The sequence below is a fragment of the Natator depressus genome, chromosome 11, assembly GCF_965152275.1.
Source record: "Natator depressus isolate rNatDep1 chromosome 11, rNatDep2.hap1, whole genome shotgun sequence".
NCBI lineage: Eukaryota > Metazoa > Chordata > Testudines > Cheloniidae > Natator > Natator depressus.
Window position 1 is genome coordinate 36495332 of NC_134244.1, and position 21886 is coordinate 36517217.

The following is a 21886-nucleotide window of genomic DNA, read 5'->3' on the forward strand; positions in this document are numbered from 1 at the left end:
TCCTAGTACTTCTATCTATGTGGTTTAAAAAGAGAACTAAACAGATTATGCAGCAACTTTATATAGTATGGTAAAATACGAAGAATCATCTTATTCAGGCTCCAGTGATGAAAACCAAAAGTAGATATTAGTCTCTCCAGTTGGAAAATCTGTAACTGGGAAGCTGTAATTCAATATGACCCTAAGCTAAAACCACTACAATCAGTGCAAAAGTTCCCATTGACTTCAATAGCTTTTAGATCAGACCCCTATGTTTAGAACTGGTTACATTTTATAGAAATTCAGAACAACAGCCCCATGTGACGAAGTGTCATATTACTCTCCTTTTACATTTTCCAGCTTGATGTGTGGTGAAGATATTTTATTCCCCTCAGGAAATCAGTCAACGTCCTATGTCAGGGACACACTTTGGGAATACTGTGGGAGCAGGAGAAGGAAGCATATCAATCAAATACCTTAGAGCAGTGCCAAAATATTCACTGACTTCCTAGATATGCAGAATATGCCAGAATACTGTTGAACATTGGAGACTTTTTCCAGAGCACAAGACTATTGAACTTTGAACAGCTCAGAATGAAATTTGATCTACCTTGTTAGGATTTCAATGTATAATTATAATTCGCCATTTTCTAGACTAGATTACTGAGGGGAAAACTCCACAACTGGAGCAGAACTGATCTGAGGAAACATTGAGAAGGTGGCCTAACCAAACTGAGTTCTTTTCTTGACTGTACAATTTTTCCCCCTCAAGACAGAACCGGGACTTGAGAACTTAAAATCCCTCTTTGGTATAATCATTAGCAGAAAGCACTCCTCTGGAGCCTCAGTTTACAACATTCACAAAGGGATGCAGAACTTTCAGCTACATAGACTTCTATTGTCTTTCAACTCTGACCAAAATTAATTCAGATCTATACCTAAGAAGCTCCAAATAGAGCTTGTTGGAAACCGGGAAACATTTTCCTGAAGATTTGTGAATTTTCCCCCTTTTATTCTTTGGAATTAAATATTTTTTCACTCAGATTTAGCTTGGAATGTGATTATCAATCAACCTCACTCAATACACTTCTTGTGGAGATGCCATTACATCATCTGATTTTGGGCACTGGTCTACCATTTCATACATTCCAAGTTGGCAATTGATTTATTATTTAATCTTTTGTAATACATTCTGGAAAATGACCCATGGGACCAAATCTCTGACACAGAGTACTGAATATGATGCTGATGGCTGGCAATAATCTTATCCCAAATCTAATGAGTATAATCAACAAAATCCATCTTATGGATGTGGCAACATGAAATCTGAACTTATTTTAACTTAAAAACAAAACAATTAATAGTAATGAATAAAGGTTATATACATTCTGGATGTATATATAAAGTATCCTCCGACTTAATTGTCAACAGAATACTACTGTAGACTCTGGACGTACAGGTACCACATTTATACTGAAGAAAATCAATCTGTTGCCCAAAATATTATTGGTAGAGCTTGTTGAGAAAACATAAGTATATTTCTTGAAAAATTTCAAATTAAATTTCATTTCTTTCCATTTCATTAAATTTTTCCATTTTTTAAAATTAAAGAATCATTTTGGTGAAAAAAACACTTTAAAAAGCAAAGACTTTTTCCTGCAAAAAGGGGAAAAATTAAAAAGTGAGAGAAAGTGCTTTTTCTTGTTATAACAAAACAAATTTAAAAAAATAATTTTTAATTTGCAAATTTTTCACTGGAACTTTTTCATAATTTTTTGGTAGAAATGTTTGAAAAGGCATTTTCTACAGAAAAAAGTTAAATTGAAAAGTTTTTCAACCAGCTCTAAATATTAGCATGTGGACTTTCATTTTTTAAATTAAAGTTGATTACATGGATATGAAGGAAGTTTATCATTTAGAGTTTATTTTATTCGTTTATTTAATTTGTAAAATTAAAACATAAAATTAAGCATTTGGACTATAAGTCTTGCAGGACAGGGATAGTTTCTTTTCTATGCTGCACACAAAACCAGTGGTGAGCTGGAGCCGCCGGTTTGCGCTGGTTCGCGTGAACCGGTTGTAAAATTTTGAAGCAGTTTTAGAACCGGTTGTTAACCTGCTTCCCTGCAGGGGGCACTGCGGTTTTGATGGGCTCCGGCCGGGAAGTGATGTAATTCCTCCTCTGGCCGCTGGGGGTGCTGCGCTGCGGGAGCCACGTGTGCTACCGCCTGGCCCTGGGCACGAGCCCTGTTGTTGCTGCTGCTCCCCGGCCCTGGGGCTCCCACTGCTGCCTAGTGGGTTCCCGGCTGCTCTGCTGGGCCTGGGCTGCGTCCCACTGCTGCCTAGTGGGTTCCCTGCTGCTCTCCCCGTGAGTACCCACCACCCTGCCCGCAGCCAGCCCCTGTCTCCAGCCACCCCCGTACCCCCTGCCCGCAACCAGCCCCTGCCGCAGCCCCTGCCCTGTATCCAGTCAACCCCTGCCACACGCACCCCCTGCCCTGCCTGCACCAGCCCCTGCCGCACCCCCTGCCTGCAGCCACCTCGTCTCCAGCCACCCCCTCACCCCCTGCCTGCAGCCAGCCCCTGCCGCACCCCCTGCCCTGTATCCAGTCAACCCCTGCCACACGCACCCCCTGCCCTGCCTGCACCAGCCCCTGCCGTACTCCCTGCCTGCAGCCACCTCGTCTCCAGCCCCTGCCGCACCCCCTGCCTGCAGCCAGCTCCTGCCGCACACACCCCCTGCCCTGCCTGCAGCCACCCCCTATCTCTAGCCACCCCCTCACCCCCTGCCTGCAGCCAGCCCCTGCCGCACCCCCTGTCCTGCCTTGCCTCCAGCCACCCCCGCATGCCCTGCCTGCAGCCAGCCCCTGTCTCCAGCCACCCCCTGCCCTGCCTGCAGCCAGCCCCTGCTGCACCCCGGCACCTCCTGCCCGCACCAGCCCCCGTCTCCAGCCACTCCTGCACCCCCTGCCCGCAACCAGCCCCTGCCGCATGCACCCCCTGCCCTGCCTGCAGCCAGCCCGTCTCCAGCCACCCCTGCACTCCTGCCCGCAGCCAGCCCCTATCTCCAGCCACCCCCTGCCTTGCCCGCACCAGCCCGTCTCCAGCCACTCCCTGCCCTGCCCGCACCAGCCCCTGCCGCACGCCCTGCCTGCAGCCAGCCCGTCTCCAGCCACCCCCGCACCCGCTGTTCTGCCCGCAGCCAGCTTGTCTCCAGCCACCCCCGTAACCCCTGCCTGCAGCCAGCCCCTGCCACACCCCCTGCCTGTATCCAGCCAACCCCTGCCACACGCACCCCCTGCCCTGCCCGCAGCCAGCCCGTTTCCAGCCACCCCCTGCCCTGCCTGCAGCCAGCCCCTGCCGCAGCCCCTGCCCTGTATCCAGCCAATCCTGGCCGCACGCACCCCCTGCCCTGCCCGCAGCCAGCCCGTTTCCAGCCCCTGCCGCACCCCCTGCCCTGCCCGCAGCCAGCCCCTGCCGCATACCCTGTCCACAGCCAGCCCGTCTCCAGCCACCCCCGCACCCGCTGCCCACAGCCAGCCTCTGCTGCACCCCCTGCCCTGCCCTCAGCCAGCCCGTCTCCAGCCAGTCCTGCACTACCCTGCCCTGCCTGCAGCTAGCCCCTACCTCCAGTCAGCCCCTGCCCCGTCTCCAGCCAGCCCTGCACTACCCTGCCCTGCCCGCAGCCAGCCCGCCCTGCCCCACGCCCCTGTCTGCAGGTGGCCCCACGTCCACTGATGCCCTGCAGTTCCCAGGGCAGTAACCCTGCACACCTGCCTCAATGAGGGGGGCAGGGAGCAGCTGGGACCCACACATGTGCACACCCTAGGGTGACCAGGCAGCAAGTGTGAAAAATCAGGACGGGGTGGTAGGTAATAGGAGCCTATATAAGAAAAAGACCCAAAAATCAGGACTGTCCCTATAAAATCGGGACATCTGGTCACCCTAGCACACCCCCAGGGAGTGGCGGGGACCCACACATGTGAAACGGAGCTCATTTCTAGTTCAGGCCCATCTTTTTAAAAAAGAACTTTAGGCAGGGTTAACATACATCCGTATTTTCCCGGACAGGTCAGGCTTTTTGGTTCTTAAATCGCTGTCTGGGAGGAATTTTTAAAATTTAAAAATTTTTCCCGGGAAAATACGGACGTATGGTAACCCTGTTGGTACAAAAAATACATACTGGGGCACATCCCTTAAATCAGAACTTTTTATAGGGAACCAGTTGTTAAGATTTTGGCAGCTGATTACTGCAACCCAACATAATGGCTAGTATCTGGCTCTTCCTTGAGTCTTCCATGAAGGAAGCCATGGGTCAGCAGGCTGACAACAGCTTAAACAGAACTCTGCCTCTGAGGAGAGGTGCCGAGGAATCTTATAGATGGAGTACATCTTTGAAAGTGGGGGAGGTGGGCCAACCTCTGACAGACCACTGATGAGAGACAACCCCCAGGAGAAGTACTGTCCATTTATGAAAAAAATAAAAAGTAGGAAAGAATGTAAGGAAGTAGGAGTTACTTGCTAATTCTGCTTTTCTCCCTCCCTCCCCCACTCCCTATTAAACAACAACAAAGGCAGGAAAGCCAGAACTGCCACAAATTTTCATTCTTGTCACCATTTAAAATTTATATGAAAAAAGGGTTATGTTAACAGTGTGCTAATATTTATATTATGTAATATTGGTATTCAAAGACGTGCTGGGAAATCTTCCTGTGCTCTTTGACTTTAGTATTTCAATAGGTATTTTGTTTTGCTGCATGATCATTTGGGAGACAAAGCTCAATTATGCTGTCTGTCATTTCTGCTTCCACCATGCTTTATATTCTCTTCATTGCCATATTCTCTTTCTGGAGCGTTCTCTTATAATAAATGACACAGCCATAAAAAAGTTCTAAAGAAACACCCCCCCCCCATTAACTAATATAAAATTTTTGCAAGAAGTCATAGGACAATTTTTTTTAAACTGCAGAAGACTCGGCAATTAGGAGCAGGGCTGGCTCCAGGCACAGCAAAACAAGCAGGTGCTTGGGGCCGCACATTTCTAGGGGCGGAATTCGGGCGCCGGCCATGCCGCCCCTAGAAATGTGTCCTCGCCGCCCCAGCTCGCCCCCGCTGCACCACTTCTCCCCCCTCCCACCCAGGCTTGCTGCGTGCCAAACAGGTGTTTCACGTGGGGCAAGCCTGGCAGGGAGGGGGGAGAAGCCGAGCAGCAGCGTGCCCGGGGGAAGCGTCGGCGGTGGAGTGGAGGTGAGCTGTGGCGGGGAGCAGTTCCTCTACCCCCCCACCTCTGCTCCGCCTGCTCCCCTGAACGCGCTGCCGCTCCCCCGCCTGATCGTGAGGGGGGAGAAGTGGAGCGGCGCGTGTTCAGGGGAGCAGGCGGAGCGGAGGTGAGCTGTGGCGGGGGGCTGCGGGGGAGGGGAGAATGCAGCACGCACGGGGGAGGAGGTGGGACTGGGGATTTGGGGAAGGGGCGGAGTTGGGGCGGAGCCAGGGGGCACAGAAAAAAAAAACGGGGGTGGCCAAACATTTGTTTGCTTGGGGCGGCAAAAATCCTAGAGCCGGCCCTGCCGAGAAGAAATTCTTTGCAATTAAGGATAGTAGGCAGTCATACGTAAGTAAAAAATCATAGGGTTAGAAACAACTTCGTTTTCTGGTGTTACTAACAGCAACTTATTGATAACGCCTATATTATTGTAATACTCTTACGTTTCACCGTTTCTGGTTTTTACCTTTTGCACTTTGCTGAATTTGGCCTTATCACACTGGGGATTAAAGTCAAAACCACAAGCAGAAAAAAAATTCCAACACTTTAGTATTTGTCCTTCCCAAAACTGTTGTTGTCCACTATCCTTTGAACAAGGAGAAGTTTATGAATGATCACACTTCATATTTCCTTGTAGTTTTCATAATGTTTTGATAAAAAATAGGAAACAGAATTCTGAAAGTAGTTCAGGACATACCAGATTTTAAATACAAACAATAAAGAAGGTGCTATGAATAGTTTAAACAATGATCCCAACTCCACTATCAAAAAGCTTTCATTTTGGATCCACGCCACTCTAAAATGGTGCTCCCAGCCACCTGCAATTGCCTCCCCACTTATCTATTCCATATGATCCACCTCCCTTCTGCCAATTCCCAGCCTCACACATTCTGCAGTGCCACAGATCCATTTTGCCTAAACATACCTGGTACATAACAGGCACATTCCACCTTTATAAAGAATTTGGCACATTCTGCAGCAAACAAGTTAAAAACAGTGGCAGTGATAGGACAATTCATGAAGAGTGTCCATAGTGGGAAGGGAGCACTTTAACTCTTTACATACCCAGGATACAGCATACTCAAGATTTTCCCTTTTAATTGCCTGCCCATTGTTTATAGATGGACATGTAGGACTTATTACACCTGTGGTGTACTTTTGTGTACAGAGTAATGCAGGTGCTGCTACAGCACAGCACTCCACAAATATTGATCTGGGTAAGGAGCTCCTGTATCTCAGAAATCAAATGAGTACTATGTGACAGGGGTTGCCATAGTACTTATAAGCATGACATTTTTATAGAATAATACAGAAAAAAGGCATGGAATTCCTTTGCCACGTATGGATGTGCATATTACAGATGTTTCACTACTTTTAAAAATTGAAAATGTATATTTCATTCACAGTCTCAAAAGAACATTCTTTGCATTACAACGTGTCCTTTTAACCACCAGACAGATTTATAAGAATACAATGAGAACAGTATACAGGTTTTTTTAAGTGAATCGAAGCCAGTCAGAAGACAAACTATTCTAAATCTATATGTTTACTAAATTAGGTAGATAAAACATTTTGATATATAGATTAATTATGTAGAAAGGCAATTGTTTGTATGACAGACAATAGAAAATGTAAGTGTAGAGTGTGCTTGGCACAGCTGCCTTTTTGGCTGTTATAAATTGTTTCTGAAGTGTGTCTCACTATTTCATCCAACATTGTTCTTGCAGCAGAGATCATGTGTGCTCCTGCATGCGATTTCCCCTCTCTCCTGAGAGAGGAGAATGTGCCGCAGTGTACTTTTCTTGAGTTACACTGCAGTATGATCTGTTTTCTTATGCAGGCAGTATGATAGGTCTGTGTTTCATGCTGCAACAGCTCTCACTTGATAGCGGAGAGAGACAGAAATATGAAATAAGCAAAGACGACCGCACACTGGATCACAGCGATAAAACTTAGCTGTGTCTAAGGAAATAGATCAACACATTTGCACCATCCCGTCACTGAAAATTATGTTAATAATGCAGAGGTTTGCCAGCCATTAGGTATTTCTGTACTGTAGCTATGTCAGCAGGCTTCTCCTAATATACTGGAAAGCTAGATAATCCTTTCTCAGTGCGTTTTGGGACAGCAATTTAGTAATTTTCTAGGCCCACAACAACCAATAAACCAGCATCTTTGCTAGGCAGTTTTTAACAGTACGTTATATTATTTTTGCCTTGCTGATATCTAATCTAGGACAGCAGGTACTTGTGTACTGTTATTTTAGAAGGTGGGGGGTCTATTCTTGTACTGATGCACAAGGTAGCTAACTCCTATTAATACAAACAGAAGTTATGTTTGTAATTCCCTAGCTCATTTTAATAGACCTCCTAAAGCTGTATTTTTGCAATCTCAAATGAGTCTGGCAGCTTCTTACCATTGCAGTGTCAGCACTGCATGAGAGCACATGCTGATGTAGAACCTAAGCCCATGAATTGCTGGTCCAGAGGCAAAAGTGCTAACAAAAAAGCTGCACTGACATATCAAGAGATATAGTCGTCACATTCCAGCATCATCTGAAATTACTTAACTGGAAAAACAAACTAGGAAAACTATAAATTATATAGAAATCTATAAAATATTTTCCATTATTATTTTTATCATTTATTTCATGTACTAATTCCTTAGTTGCCTAAATCTTAAAGAGCAGCCATAATATTGTAATGAATGGCCTTGAGTTTGTGCCCTCTATTGGATAGAATCAGAATTGCTGAACTATTTGTCATAGGCTCTACACTGGTATCAGCTACTGGAGATCCTCCTTTAGCACAAGCATACGGTGCCTGCTATAGGGCACAATGGTGTTACTAATAACCACAAATAAATGCAAGTGTATGCTAGCATGTTACAGTAGGAAATACACTGTAAAAAAGGGAACTATCATTCCAGTGTTGTCTTAAGAAAACAATGTAGTGTAGGTCATATACATTGAACAAAGAGTGCATCCAACACAGTAACCAAAAACTGTGCACAGTTTTGTTTGTTTGGAACCTGCAATCAATGCACTGCATAGCTGAGGTTTTTAGTTACTTATAGTTGGAATGTATAGTTAAACATTTTTTATAATGGAATAAGTATCTATTCTTACTATGATACAGAATTTTAAAGCAAATTAAATGTGGGGGGAAAAAACTGAAAGTCCTTTTAGGTATTGAGTATTTGAACAGTTGTTCTCTTAGTTAATTTGAGCTAATGAGTGAACAAGCAACAACAACAAAAAACATTTTGAAAATGTTAATCAAGTAACTTAAATCTTAGCTCTAATTATTTGAAACTCATTTCTCTGCAAGGTCAACAAATGATAAACCTCCAACCCATTATGTTAAAGAAGAGATAAAGAGTAGACGATTAAAAAAAAACACTAAGATTGAATCTTCCCTCTCTCACGGTATTGTGTTTCCGTCCATGTATTTAAACACCATGAGCTTCTGTGTCTTGCACAGTACTCAAGTACACTGTCAATAAAAACTACTGATGGTTTTCAGAGCAGCCTTAGGCTCCATGAAAGTTGTAAATGTCTAAAATAATTATGCAAAGAACAAATATAATTTAACATTTGTTATTTTTATGGCAATTGAATGCTTTATTTTCATAATTATTTTTTTTTTGTTTTTCCTTAACAGTGAATCTAATGTTTTTGTGGAAGATGCTATGTAAGAACATGAGAACGGCCATACTGCATCAGACCAAAGGTCCATCTAGCCCAGTATCCTGTCTGCCGACAGTGGGCAATGCCAGGTGCCCCAGAGGGAATGAACAGAACAGGTAATCATCAAGTGATCCAACCCCTGTCGCCCATTCCCAGCTTCTGGCAAACAGAGGCTAGGGACACCATCCCTGTCCATCCTGACTAATAGCAATTGATGGACCTATTCTCCATGAACTGATCTAGTTCCTTTTTGAACCCTGTTATGGACATTTTCACAACATCCTCTGGCAAGGAGTTTCACAGGTTGACTGTGAGTTGTGTGAAAAAAATACTGCCTTTTGTTTTAAACCTGCTACCTATTCATTTCATTTGGTGACCCTTAGTTCTTGTGTTATGAGAAGGTGTAAATAACACTTCCTTATTTACTTTCTCCATACCAGTCATGATTTTTTAGACCTCTATGATATCCCCCCTTAGTCCTCTCTTTTCCAAGCTGAAAAGTCCAAGTCTTATTAATCTCTCCTAATATAGCAGCCATTCCATACCCCTAATAAATTTTGTTGCCCTTTTCTGAACATTTTCCAAGTCCAATATATCTTTTTTGAGATAGGGCGACCATATCTGCACGCAGTATTCAAGATGTGGGCATATTATGGATTTATATGGAGGCAATATGATATTTTCTGTCTTATTATCTATCCCTTTCTTAACGGTTCCCAATATTCCGTTAGCTTTTTTGACTGCCACTGCACATTGAGAGGATGTTTTCAGAGAACTATCCACAATAACTCCCAAGATCTCTTTCTTGAGTGGTAACAGCCAATTTAGACCCCATCATTTTATATGTATCATTGGGATTATGTTTTCCAACGTGCATTACTTTGCATTTATCAACATTGAATTTCATCTGCCATTTCGTTGCCTAGTCACCCAGGTTTGTGAGATCCTTTTGTAGCTCTTTGCAGTCTGCCTGGGACTTAACTATCTTGAGTAGTTTTGTATCATCAGCAAATTTTCCCACCTCACTGTTTACCCATTTTTCCAGTTCATTTATGAATACGTTGAATAGGACTGGTCCCAGTACAGACATCTGGGGGACACCACTATTTACCACTCTCCATTCTGAAAACTGACCATTTATATATAGATAGTGTTGGAGGCTGGAATCCTCTTTAAGTTCACAGAATGTGTCAAGCATGGGCATCAGCAGTACAAAAGTCCCCACACTGCACCAGTACCTCAGGCTTAATCTAGAGCAGTGGTCCCCAACCCTTCTGTGGGAATAGCACATTCATATTTCCAACAGTGGTGGGTGCCAAACACCCCGCTGCCGAAATGCTGGCATTTCGGTGGGCGGTTCTCAGGTGGCTGCGCTCGGCGGTGGCATTTTGGCGACGTGGTGTCCTGCGGGCCCACACAACTGCCCTGGGGGCGCTATTGCACCCACAGGTGCCGCGTTGGGGACCCCTGATCTAGAGGAACCTGTGAGGATAAAATGGTAATTAAAGTCACCATGCCCATTTAATTCTTGGACCACCTGCTACAACACCCTGAACAAGTGCCTCTTATTGTTGTGTTGCGATGCTGTTTACTAAAAATTGAACTGAGATCACTAATTCTTTCCCATAATTTAAAAAATAATCAGATGGTAACAAGTTTCTATCAATACTGACTTGAACCATAACGTAACTTGTGGTCTAAGGGTCAAAGACCCCTTTGCCCCATCACTAAAGCCATTCCCCTTTCATTTTAATAGCAACCCGTTTATTATTGTGTATTAATTTTACATAATAAACACAGATTGAACAAGTACATATGATAAAAATGTAATCTTTATTCTTTTGTCTGGTTAGTAATGTATTTATGGGAAAACATTTTCCGGCATGCAGTTCACCAATACACTACACATCAATATTTTTAGTAAAAGAAAGAGTCTATGTTTAACTCCACCTTGTGTAAGAAAGAAAAACATCCTGATGTGATGTATTATACAAGTTCACTACTTTGTTCTTGTGAAAAAAGATTGTGGATCCCATATTATATTTTGAACAGTTCTAGTGCATCATGAATCAACAAGAATAACAGTCTATATAAACAGACAATTGGAAAGATCAAGGATTCTATGAATAAGACTACCTTGAAACTTCAGATGCAAGCAGCGCTAGAAATTCAACAAATTTCTCCATTCTTTTTCCACATACAAAAACCAACCTACTCAGAGGCAAATGAACTCTGGTCCCCATTTTATTTAAAATTATTTCATATTAAAATATGTTCAAGTATAATAATAAGCAGAAGCGTACAACTACCCATTCACTTCTTCAGATCTTAAATTTCTTAATGAAAAAGAAGTAGGAATAGAAATGAACAAAAAAGTGACTGACAACAACTTGAGGATAACTGTAGCTGCTTACAGGTACAAAATGCTGAAAAATAAAGTGATTTTTAAAAATAACATAGTTTTTTATAAAACTGTTTTCTAACCCCACATTTTCAACAAGTTAAGCAGTTTACATATCCTGTATAGTCCAATTATACACCGCATGATATTGATTAATTTTTTAAAATTAAAATTAAAGAAAAATAATCTCTTAAATAGCAGCCAACTGTTGCTTACTGACATGAGGAATGACGTCTGGTTGAACAATTTGTTTCACTTTTCCACTGACACATGGCTTCCCATATTAGATTTCTGAACTTTGGAAGGCATAAGATACAGCAACAAGGCGTAAGATACAGATAAACATGCATCAGTGACAACCTTCAAATTATTTATAATAGTACAGAATATATCATATTATCTGTTGAAAGTTTGCAAACTTGACTTATTAAGGTAGATATTTAATATAATAAATACTGTGGTCAGATCATTATTTGCTTGCTCAAATATGTACCACTGTGTCAAACAACGATTTAAATATGAAAAGCCATTTGATTGACAATTACAATGTCAACCTTGCTGACAACAGATGACATTTAAAAAATACTGTAGGATAAAGCAGAATAACTACACCTATTTGGACATTTCACTGTTTAGGGAAGAATAATTTCATAGCAGAACACTTGACAAAAACACATGGGGACCAAATTCTTCCCTGATTTACACCTCCCCTGCCATGTCTCCCCTGTGCAACCCTAATAGGGTTGGGTTGTGGGCATGAGGTATAAATCAAGGCAGTATTTGTCCCAAGGGTTCTTAACGTTGCCATTGATCTGCACGTTACCCTCTTTATCTTAAATGGCTTTTACTCACATGAATAAGAGAAGTGGAGACAGAATGTAGCTCCAGACCTTAGAAGAAAATATGGAGTGCACTGTTGAAATGTAATAAGTTTACATTAAAAGGCAATAAAATCAACCAACCAAACCAGAAAAATGACTGTTCCATTTTTGGGTATTCTTTTTGACTTCATATTTATTATGATTTTTCTGGATGTTTTATTTCATGATAGCTAAAATACTTCAAAATTAAGAGCCAGCCTGAAACCTGAAAGTAGATAGAACTCTGCTGCTCTTTGTGATGTCATGTTTTTCCATGCATGAGCTATAAGTACAGCATGCCTTCATGCAAATCACTTCAATCTGAACATGAGAGAGAATCATTATCAGAGTATAACAACTCACCACATATAGACTTTAAAATGGTAGGTAAATAATTATTTTTTTTTAAGAAAACCAAAAACTAAATAACCAAAAAGAAAAAAGTGAAACTAATAAACGAATCAGCTCTCTGTGGCAATAACTACCCTCTTCCAAGGGCAGACTCCTCTACTGGTATTTATTGAGGTCTTGTCTATATCCCCAATGGTCTTGTCATCTTTTTGTGATGGCACTGATCTGATTTAGATTTAAGGTCATGGGGCAGGGACCCTGCTTTTAAATTGGCTTGTTAAGAACCATGCACGCCTTATCAATGCCGTATAAATAATATCTGACACCTGAATACTTGTGAAAGAGCACTTATCTCCTTTCCCCAACATAAAGGAACCACATATAACAATCTGTGAATTAAAACAAATGACTGCACCAACAGAAATTTTAAAAGTAGGACAAATGTGGCTGTAGAAATGCACAGAATGGATATAATTACACCACTGAAGTATTTGTTGTTAACACACACGCATTTTAAGAATGATAGATTTGCACCCTTTAATGTTCTCTACAGTCTGAGTAGCAATGTTGTGACTCCTCTTCATCAGTACCAGCTGGTAATGGAAACAATCATCTCTTGGCAAGGCTGTTACCCTACAGAGTCACAGATTGATGATGAGGGGTCACTGTCTGTCTTGATCTAGGCACTGACCTTAAGGTGTAGGGGTGTGTGTATATATATATATCTGTAAAAGCTGTCAGTTTGGTGTAGACCTTCTACAGGAGCCCTATTGACATAAATGTCACTTTCTCAAGCTGTAAACAATTTGTCATGAATTGAATTCTTTGTTTCCTTTTACTTTTTACTTTCCCTGGTGTCCTTACTTTTGTCTTCTTTTTCTGAATTGTCTTTTTCATATTTGTCTTTGTTTGGCTTTGTTACACTATCGTAGGAAGGTGGAGAGGTTGTGGAGGGGGTCCTATCTGTTTTTTCTGCAGCTGAGTTTTCACTTAGCTTATCCAGAGTCATATCTTCTTTGATAGGCAGACCATGCTTTTCTTTGCAATACATAAATGAAACTTTTTTCACCGTTTGCCTTAAAAGGTAACGTCTGTAAGCTCGCTGAATAACAGTAGCGGACACTTCCTCTTGTTTTCTTTTTAATGTGGTTGTAATTGGTTCATAGGAGACTTTAGAAGGATTGGCCGCCATAAAACGATCTTCCATTTGTATTCTAAGTGCATCCATCTCATCACTTTCCCCCAAAACACGCTTTGTAAAAGCAAACAAGATGTCAAGGCAGTGAATTCTGTCACCACTTACCATGGGCAGATCCATTGCAATAAGCTGAAGAGTGTTTGGTTTTGCTATAAGAAGAGGAGGATCCAAAGAGGCTGCAAAATCAAACAGTTTACTGTATTCTATAAACTGGGTTGCATCTGGATCATACTTTTCCCAAACCTCATAGAACATCTCAAAGTCGTCCTCACTCAAGGGCTCGGCACTTTCTTCTGTAGCAACACTGAAGTTCTCCAAAATAACAGCAATATACATGTTTACTACAACTAGAAATGAGATGATAATATAACTGACAAAAAAGAAAATCCCGACTGAAGGGTTACCACAGTCTCCTTTAACAGAGCTTCCCGGGTGAGGTTTATTAGGATCACAGTCCGGTTCTCCACTGTTAAGAATTGGTGACAGCAAACCATCCCAACCAGCAGATGTGGTAATTTGAAATAGGCAGATCATGCTGTTGCCAAAAGTTTCAAAGTTGAACATGTCATCAATCCCAGCTTCCCTCTTAACGTAGGCAAAGTTGGACATTCCAAATATAGCATAGATAAACATGACCAGGAAAAGCAGGAGACCAATGTTAAACAAAGCAGGAAGAGACATCATCAAAGCAAAAAGCAGAGTGCGAATCCCTTTTGCTCCCTTAATGAGACGCAGGATTCGACCTATTCTGGCGAGTCGGACAACTCTGAACAAGGTGGGGGACACAAAATACTCTTCAATCACCTTGTCTAGAAACATACCTGTAAAAAAAAAACAAAAACAAAAAAGGATCTTCTGTTTTATAACAATTTAAATTTTCCATATCACAGAGCATAAATGAAGACGGGCCATATCTATCCTTAGTAGAGATTCTGAATAGGGAGAGAGTCATAATGTGCATTCTTACGTTTTGCATAATAGCATCTATTAAAAGGAATTGCACAGGTACCATATTTGTTTTGGAACTTTTTATGGTGGGTTATGAAAAACAAATGGATATTAAAATTAACCCTGAAGTACTAAGAAAGCCCATTTGCAGTTTCTGAGGTTGAGAATGGGAACGTACATATTACTATAAATGCTCTCATGTATGTTTCCTGTTTACTATAGAATCAAGGGAAGTGAAAACTAAGTAACTGTCTATCTGATCTTGTGAAACTTCCATTGTTAAAACAATTTTTTTTTACAAATGTTTGCCCTTCCATTCATTAGATTCCTTTTAAATATAATTATTTCTTACCTACTATGGAGAGAATGACAACCACAAAATCAAAAATGTTCCAGCCTATGGTGAAGTAGTAATAACGGAGTGAAATTAGTTTGAGGACACATTCTCCAGTGAAAAGGACAATAAAGACTATGTTAATCCAGTATAAAATATGTTTCATCTCATCATTCTGGTCATCAGTTTCTATCATCATTGTGACCATGTTAAGGCAGATAAGAATCATGATGCTGATATCAAATGCTTGTTTTGTTACAATATCAAACACCAAACCTTGGAATTTGTTCTGAAAAAAAGTGAAAGAGTAAGTCAGATATTATTAAATATCTCACACACATAGAGAGAAACTGATGAGATCTAGTTCAGAAAGAAAAGCCCTAATGCAGTTTATTTCTTTTTAAAGGAAGGCTTTGGGAATCAGTGAAACAAAAGATCTGAAAAAGTGTAGAAAATGAGTCTGCCAGTCTAAGTTTTCCTCCAGGAAATGGCTTGGTTTTATACTTTATACTGAGAGCTATCACCTGAAGCAATTCAAAGATTGTATTGTGACCACACAGAAATATGCATAAATTTTCATTTCCAACTATAACATCCAGAAATGTTTGACACAGCTTGCAATTGTGATTTGCTCCCAAATTCAGATGAATGTAAAACAACATGCATTCTTACTGCTGGCCTAGGTATAGGTTTTTGTGGTTTCTTGGATCCCAGCTTTTTCATTGCATTGTAATATTTCTTCTGTTCTTCTGTCATGAAGATGTCTTGACCTCCAAGGTAAAGAAATGAAATAAGTGGTTACAACCATGTCATTAGAGATATTATTTTACTGTTATTCAAATATATACGAACACAGAATTTACTATACAGGTATTCATTCTTTCAAAAGACAAAATTCAGGGATCAAAATAGATTACATAGAACTGAATTTTTTAAGAGTATATGAAGACTTGCTAGAAAAATCCGCAAAAATGAGGCTGTTTAATGTTGGGGAGACGGGGTAGAAAAACTGAGCTTTTACCTAGCGGCACTCATTAAAAGAGCAGACAATTTAGAGATATTTGGCATCAATAAAAATTAAGTCTATAAATATATAGAAAAATAATGCATTACAAGATATTACTGATATTCAGGAGATACAGCTGTATTAGTGATTTCAATATTTGTAAGTTAATTCGCCATCAACAAGAAATGAGTTCTGAAGCTAAAAAAAGAAAAAATAATAATTAATAGGTCTTCAATTACAATAGATTAGGAAGACCCATATTCTGAATATTTGTATATTTAATACAAATTTTCCATAAATGTTAGTTTACTATATACAAGTAAATTGTGCTGGACCTTTTCAATCCCAGCTATGTGTCAAATTCACTCCTAGGCTATAGAAGTCCACTTGGATTTCCCATAATCCTCTGACTTTATTTTAAAAACTCTCTTTATCAAATTTCCATAGCTTGCTTCTTCCTACAAAACCATTACCAGCGGGGCATTCCACCATGAACCTCTCGTCTCTTGTAGCACTGAGCAACAATTTTAGGATTTGGTATCTCTGGGTTGGTAATTTTGCAGCTGACAAAGGCTTCACTCTTGCCTTATAAGGTTTGCTTTCTCATGTTTACTCTTTCTAGTGCTGTGTGGCCTCTTCCTATATCTCATTCCTTTTCTTACAAGGGCTCCCTGCATTTCCCCACAGCTGTGGTATGGCAACTCCATACTAAAGCAAAAAAGGAAACCATATGCAACTTTCTGAGCTCCAGTTTGTAGTTGGAAGAAGTGCTACTGATAATATTCAGATACCAGTGTAGATTGAAATTCTTCAAAAATAAAAGACAATTATCTCTTTATTTGATACAAAATAAAAGGGAAGTGTTTTAGTTGGTTTTTTCTCTGCTCTTTTTTACCTCTTTGTTGTATAATGGTAAGAGGGTTTTAATCAAATGATTGAAAAGTGGGTTCAGGACTACTCAATGGATTTACCTTTACCTCTGGTTCAGTTGTTTACCCACACTAAAGTTTTGAAAGAGAAACTAGTCTAATATATTTTTATGGATTTTATTAAAAGAATAAGCAAACAAATGCAAAGCTAAACAAAAGTCACTGATTCACTTCTAGTTTATCTTAATTAATTAACAATAACACAATGCAATAAAAAAAAATAAAAGGCTACAACTGAATTTCAACCTAAGGATAAATGGATTCATTTATCTGGCTCGCCAATTACTACAATAAGAGTGGGTCTACACCACACAGTTAGGGAGATAAAACTGCATCGCTTAGGGCTGTGAAAAATGTCATGCTGTGTGCAATGTAATTAAGCTTACTTAAATCCTCAATGTAGACAATGTTAGGCTGATGGAAGAATTCCTCTGTTGACCTAGCTATCGCCTCTCGGAGAGCTGGATTTACTACCGCGATGGAAGAAACCACTTTTGTTGCTATAGTGTATATAGTAGAGTGCAGCATTTCTATTATAGACATGCCCTCAGTAATTAAATCAGCTTGTAAGGTTAACACAAGGAAGAATTAGTTTAATACTTCAAAGGAATGTTAAGAGGGAAAACTGTTCCCTTAATTTAATCGGTTGGGCCAAGAATCTGCAAAAGCAGAAGCTAACTCTTCTCTTGGCTTTAGAAAAGTAGAACTCTTACGTCTGGTCTACAATACGCGGTTGTTTCGGAATTAGCTGATTTACTTCGAAATAAAACTGATTCCATCCACACGACCAAATCAGTTTTTTCGATTTAAAGGTCTCTTTAATTCGATTTCTGTACTCCACCTCAGCAAGTGGAGTAGCGCTAAAATCGAGATTGCAGTTCCGGGTTACAGGTACTGTGGACGCAATTCGACGATATTGGCCTCCGGGAGCTATCCCAGAATGCTCCCTTGTGACCGCTCTGGACAACACTCTGAACTCCAATGCACAAGCCAGGTAGGCAGCAAAAGCCCCGGGAACTTTTGAATTTCCTGTTCGGTCACCACCATCACAGGCGACCACACAGTCCCGGATTCGCAGACGATCTCCAGCATGGTCCTAACGGGAGGTACTGGATCTCATTGCATGTTGGGGAGACGAATCTGTTATGGCAGAACTACGTTCCAAAAAAAGAAACGCAAATACATATGCTAAAGTCTCCAGGGCCATGACAGAAAGAGAAATGTTTTGTGCAACACATAATAAAGAACGGTTTTTAAACAATTGTGGCTTTATTTCCTTTCTTATATACAGGGGGCGGGTAACTTGAGGAGAAACAAACACAACTGTCACACCATACCCTGGCCAGTCATGAAACTGGCTTTCAGAGCTTCTCTGATGTGCAGCGCGCCCTGCTGCACTCTTCTAATCGCCCTGTTGTCTGGCTGTGTGAAACTGGCCACCAGGCGAGTTGCCTCAACTTCCCACCACGCCATAAATGTCTCCCCTTTACTCTCACAGATATTGTGGAGCACGCAACAAGCAGCAATTATAATTGGAATATTGGTTGTGCTGAGATCTAACCGAGTCAGTAAACTGTGCCAGCGAGCTTTAAAACATCCAAACGCACATTCTACCACCATTCTGCACTTGCTCAGCCTATAGTTGAACAGCTCCTGACTACTGTCCAGGGTGCCTGTGTACGGCTTCATGAGCCATGGCATTAAGGGGTAGGCTGGGTCCCCAAGGATAACTATAGGCATTTCAACATCCCCAACAGTAATTTTCTGGTCTGGGAAGTAAGTTCCTTCCTGCAGCTGTTCAAACAGATCAGAGTTCCTGAAGATTCGAGCGTCATGCACCTTTCCCGGCCATCCCACATTGATGTTGGTGAAACGTCCCTTGTGATCCACCAGTGCTTGCAGCACCACTGAAAAGTACCCCTTGCGGTTTATGTACTGGCCACCCCGGTGTTCCGGGGCCAAGATAGGGATATGCGTTCCGTCTATCGCCCTGCCGCAGTTAGGGAACCCCAGCGCATTAAAGCCATCCACAACGGTCTGCACATTTCCCAAAGTCACTACCCTTGATAGCAGCTGTTCAGTGGTTGCGTTGGCTACTTGCAGCACAGCAGCCCCCACAGTAGATTTGCCACTCCAAACTGATTCCCGACGGACCGGTAGCTGTCTGGCGTTGCAAGCTTCCACAGGGCTATGGCCACTCACTTCTCAACTTGAGGACTGCTCTCATTTTGGTGTCTTTGCGCTTCAGGGCAGGGAAAAGCAAGTCACAAAGTTCCATGAAAGTGGCCCTACACATACGAAAGTTTTTCAGCCACTGGGAATCACCCCATACCTGTAACACTGTGCGGTCCCACCAGTCTATGCTTGTTTGCTGGGCCCAGAATTGGCGTTCCATGGCATGAACCTGGCCCAACACCACCATGATCTCCCAATCACCACATGCCATACTTCTAGGAACATCTGGGTCCATGTCCTCATCACTATCGTAATCGTGCTGTTGTTGCTTCCTTGCCCGGTTTTGCTGGTACTGCACATACTGCTGGATAATGCGCGAGGTATTTACAATGGTCAAAACTGCAGAGGAGATCTGATCGGGCTCCATGGCTATGGCGCCTGCACGGGTAATCCTGGAAAAAGGGCACGAAACATAGGAGAGCAGAGTGGCCGTGGAAGAGGTGCTGTTCGGTTCACGGTAGCCGAAAAAAGGCGGTAAATGTTTGTCTTCTGTAGCTTTCATGGAGGCAGGAGCCCAGGACAGACAACATGGAGAAGCTTGGAAGCGCGGTAATAGTGGGAGAGCAGAGTTGGCAGCGGAAGCTGTGCTGCTCAGTTCACGGTAGCCATAAAAAGGCAGTAAATGGTTGTCTTCTGTAGACTTCATGGAGATGGGAGCTCAGGACAGAGAACATGGAGAAGCTCGGAAGCGCGGCAGTAGCCGGAGAGCAGAGTTGGCGGCAGAAGCTGTGCTGCTTGGTTCACGATGGCCGAGCATATTTGGCAGTGGAAGCGTTCGATGAGGAAGAGAAAGAGTAGATAGTAGAGTTTACATAGGAAGATGAGAGGAAAGGAGAGGTGGATTCATAGTAGCAGGAGAGCAGCGGTGCACCGTCTGCTGAAAGCAGTATGGCATCTGCATGCCAAAAAGGCGCGAAACGATTGTCTGCCTTAGCTTTCACGAAGGGAAGAGCGACTGACTAGACACACCCAGAAACACCCGCGAGAATGTTTTTGCTCCATCATGCACTGGGAGCTGAACCCAGAATTCCAACTGGCGGCGGGGACTGTGGGAACTGTGGGATAGCTACCCACAGTGCACCACTCTGACATTCGATGCTAGCCTTGGTACTGTGGATGCACTCCGCCGAATTCACGTGCTTTAGTGGGGACACAGAAGACCATGTATAAAATAGCTTCCAAAAATTCAAATAGAATAATTTTGAAATAATTTCATACTGTAGACATACCCTTAGAATGATTTCTTTGCAACTTGACACTTTGGCACAAGCTGCCAATGCCTCCAGCACCTGCACACTAACCCAACAACTGAAATGAGACCAAAATATTACAACCCAAAGGAGACTGCACACACAGAGACTAGGAGGGACTGAGGTGCACCAGTGCCTGAGGTCCCACAGTGGCAGGGAAATTATTAAATCAGATATGTCCAGATAATCCTGGCAAGTGACCTGCACCCACAGGCTACAGAGGAAGGCAAAATCCCCCAACATCACTGCCAATCTGACCTGACCCCACATATGGTGATCCATTAGCCCCTGTGCATGTGAGCAAGAAACAGCCAGCCAATGTTCAAAAAGAGAAAATGTTCAAAGCCCTGACCCACCCCCCCAGTGTTCCCATCCCCAGCCATGGCCATCCCTGATGCTTCAGAGGAAGGAGATGAAAATCCCTTCCAGAGTACATTGGGGAAGAGGGGAAATCCCTTCCTGATCCCTGTTGGTGGTTGGCTGAAACCCTGAAACATGAGCTTTATGAACATAAGACAAACAGGAAGTGAGCCCCAGGGCTGTTCAGCCCTGCCCCCTATCAACACAAACCTCCCCATCATACAATTGCACTCATATATTTGTCCAGCTCTCTCTTACAATGAATTAAGTTGCCCCCACAGGGTACAGGGATGCTGTTCCAGAACCTCAGCTCTCTGATGGTTATAAACCTTCTCCTAATTCCAGCCCGACTTTGTACATGGTCAGTTTAGATCAATGTGTTTTTGTGCCAATTTTGTCTTGTAGCTTAAATAGCTCTTTACCATCCTCCGTATTTACCTCTCTGATGTATTTACAGAGAGAAATCTTATCCCCTCTCAGCCTTCTTTTTGCTAGGCTAAACAAGCCAAGTCCTTTCAATCTCACAAGATATGCCTACCAATCCCCGATCATCCTACTAACTCTTCTCTGCACCTATTCTAGTTTAAATTAATTCTTCTTGAAAATGGGTGACCAGAATTGTACACAGTATTGCAAATGAGGTCTTACCAGTACCTTGTACAGTGGCACTGATATTTCTTTCTATTGAAAATGATTCACCTAATGCATCCTAAGATCACATTTGCCTTTTTCACAGCAACATCACATTGGTGGCTCAGACACCCTGTGATTGATCCACACACTAAGGTCTCTCTCTTCCTCTGTCACGACAAACTGAAGAGCCCCTAGCTTGCAGCAGAATTTTTTTATTATTAGACCCCAACCACATGACCTTTCACTTTGTATTATTCAATTTAATCACATTTTATCACTCCACTATTCAAGGTCACCCAGATCTTCCTGTCTAATGTTCCAATTCTCCTCTGTATTGACGATGCCGACCAGCTTTGTATCAACAGCAAATTTCATTAGCACACTCCTGCTTTTAGTGTCAAGATCAGGAATAAAAATATTGAATAAATTGGTCCCAAGACCAATCCTTGGA

General features: G+C 42.1%; 2 protein-coding genes across 7 annotated transcripts in view; one reads left to right on the plus strand and one right to left on the minus strand.

Annotated features, from left to right (window-relative positions):
* The window catches only part of LOC141995939 (uncharacterized), a 181444-nt gene that overhangs the window by 44735 nt on the left and 114823 nt on the right, over positions 1-21886 (plus strand). For all 6 annotated transcript variants that reach the window (XR_012641444.1, XR_012641445.1, XR_012641443.1 and 3 more), the window contains exon 2: positions 8905-9046. The gene's annotated coding sequence lies outside the window, so the exon portion shown is untranslated. The remainder of the gene's footprint in view (positions 1-8904; positions 9047-21886) is intronic.
* LOC141995938 (sodium channel protein type 2 subunit alpha-like) overlaps positions 10770-21886 on the minus strand; it is a 286439-nt gene continuing 275322 nt past the window's right edge. The window contains exons 27-29 of the mRNA XM_074967488.1: positions 15695-15799; positions 15041-15311; positions 10770-14561 (exon numbers count right to left, since the gene is read on the minus strand). Of these exons, the coding sequence (XP_074823589.1) occupies positions 13378-14561; positions 15041-15311; positions 15695-15799 (1560 nt within the window). The 3' untranslated portion in view covers positions 10770-13377. The remainder of the gene's footprint in view (positions 14562-15040; positions 15312-15694; positions 15800-21886) is intronic.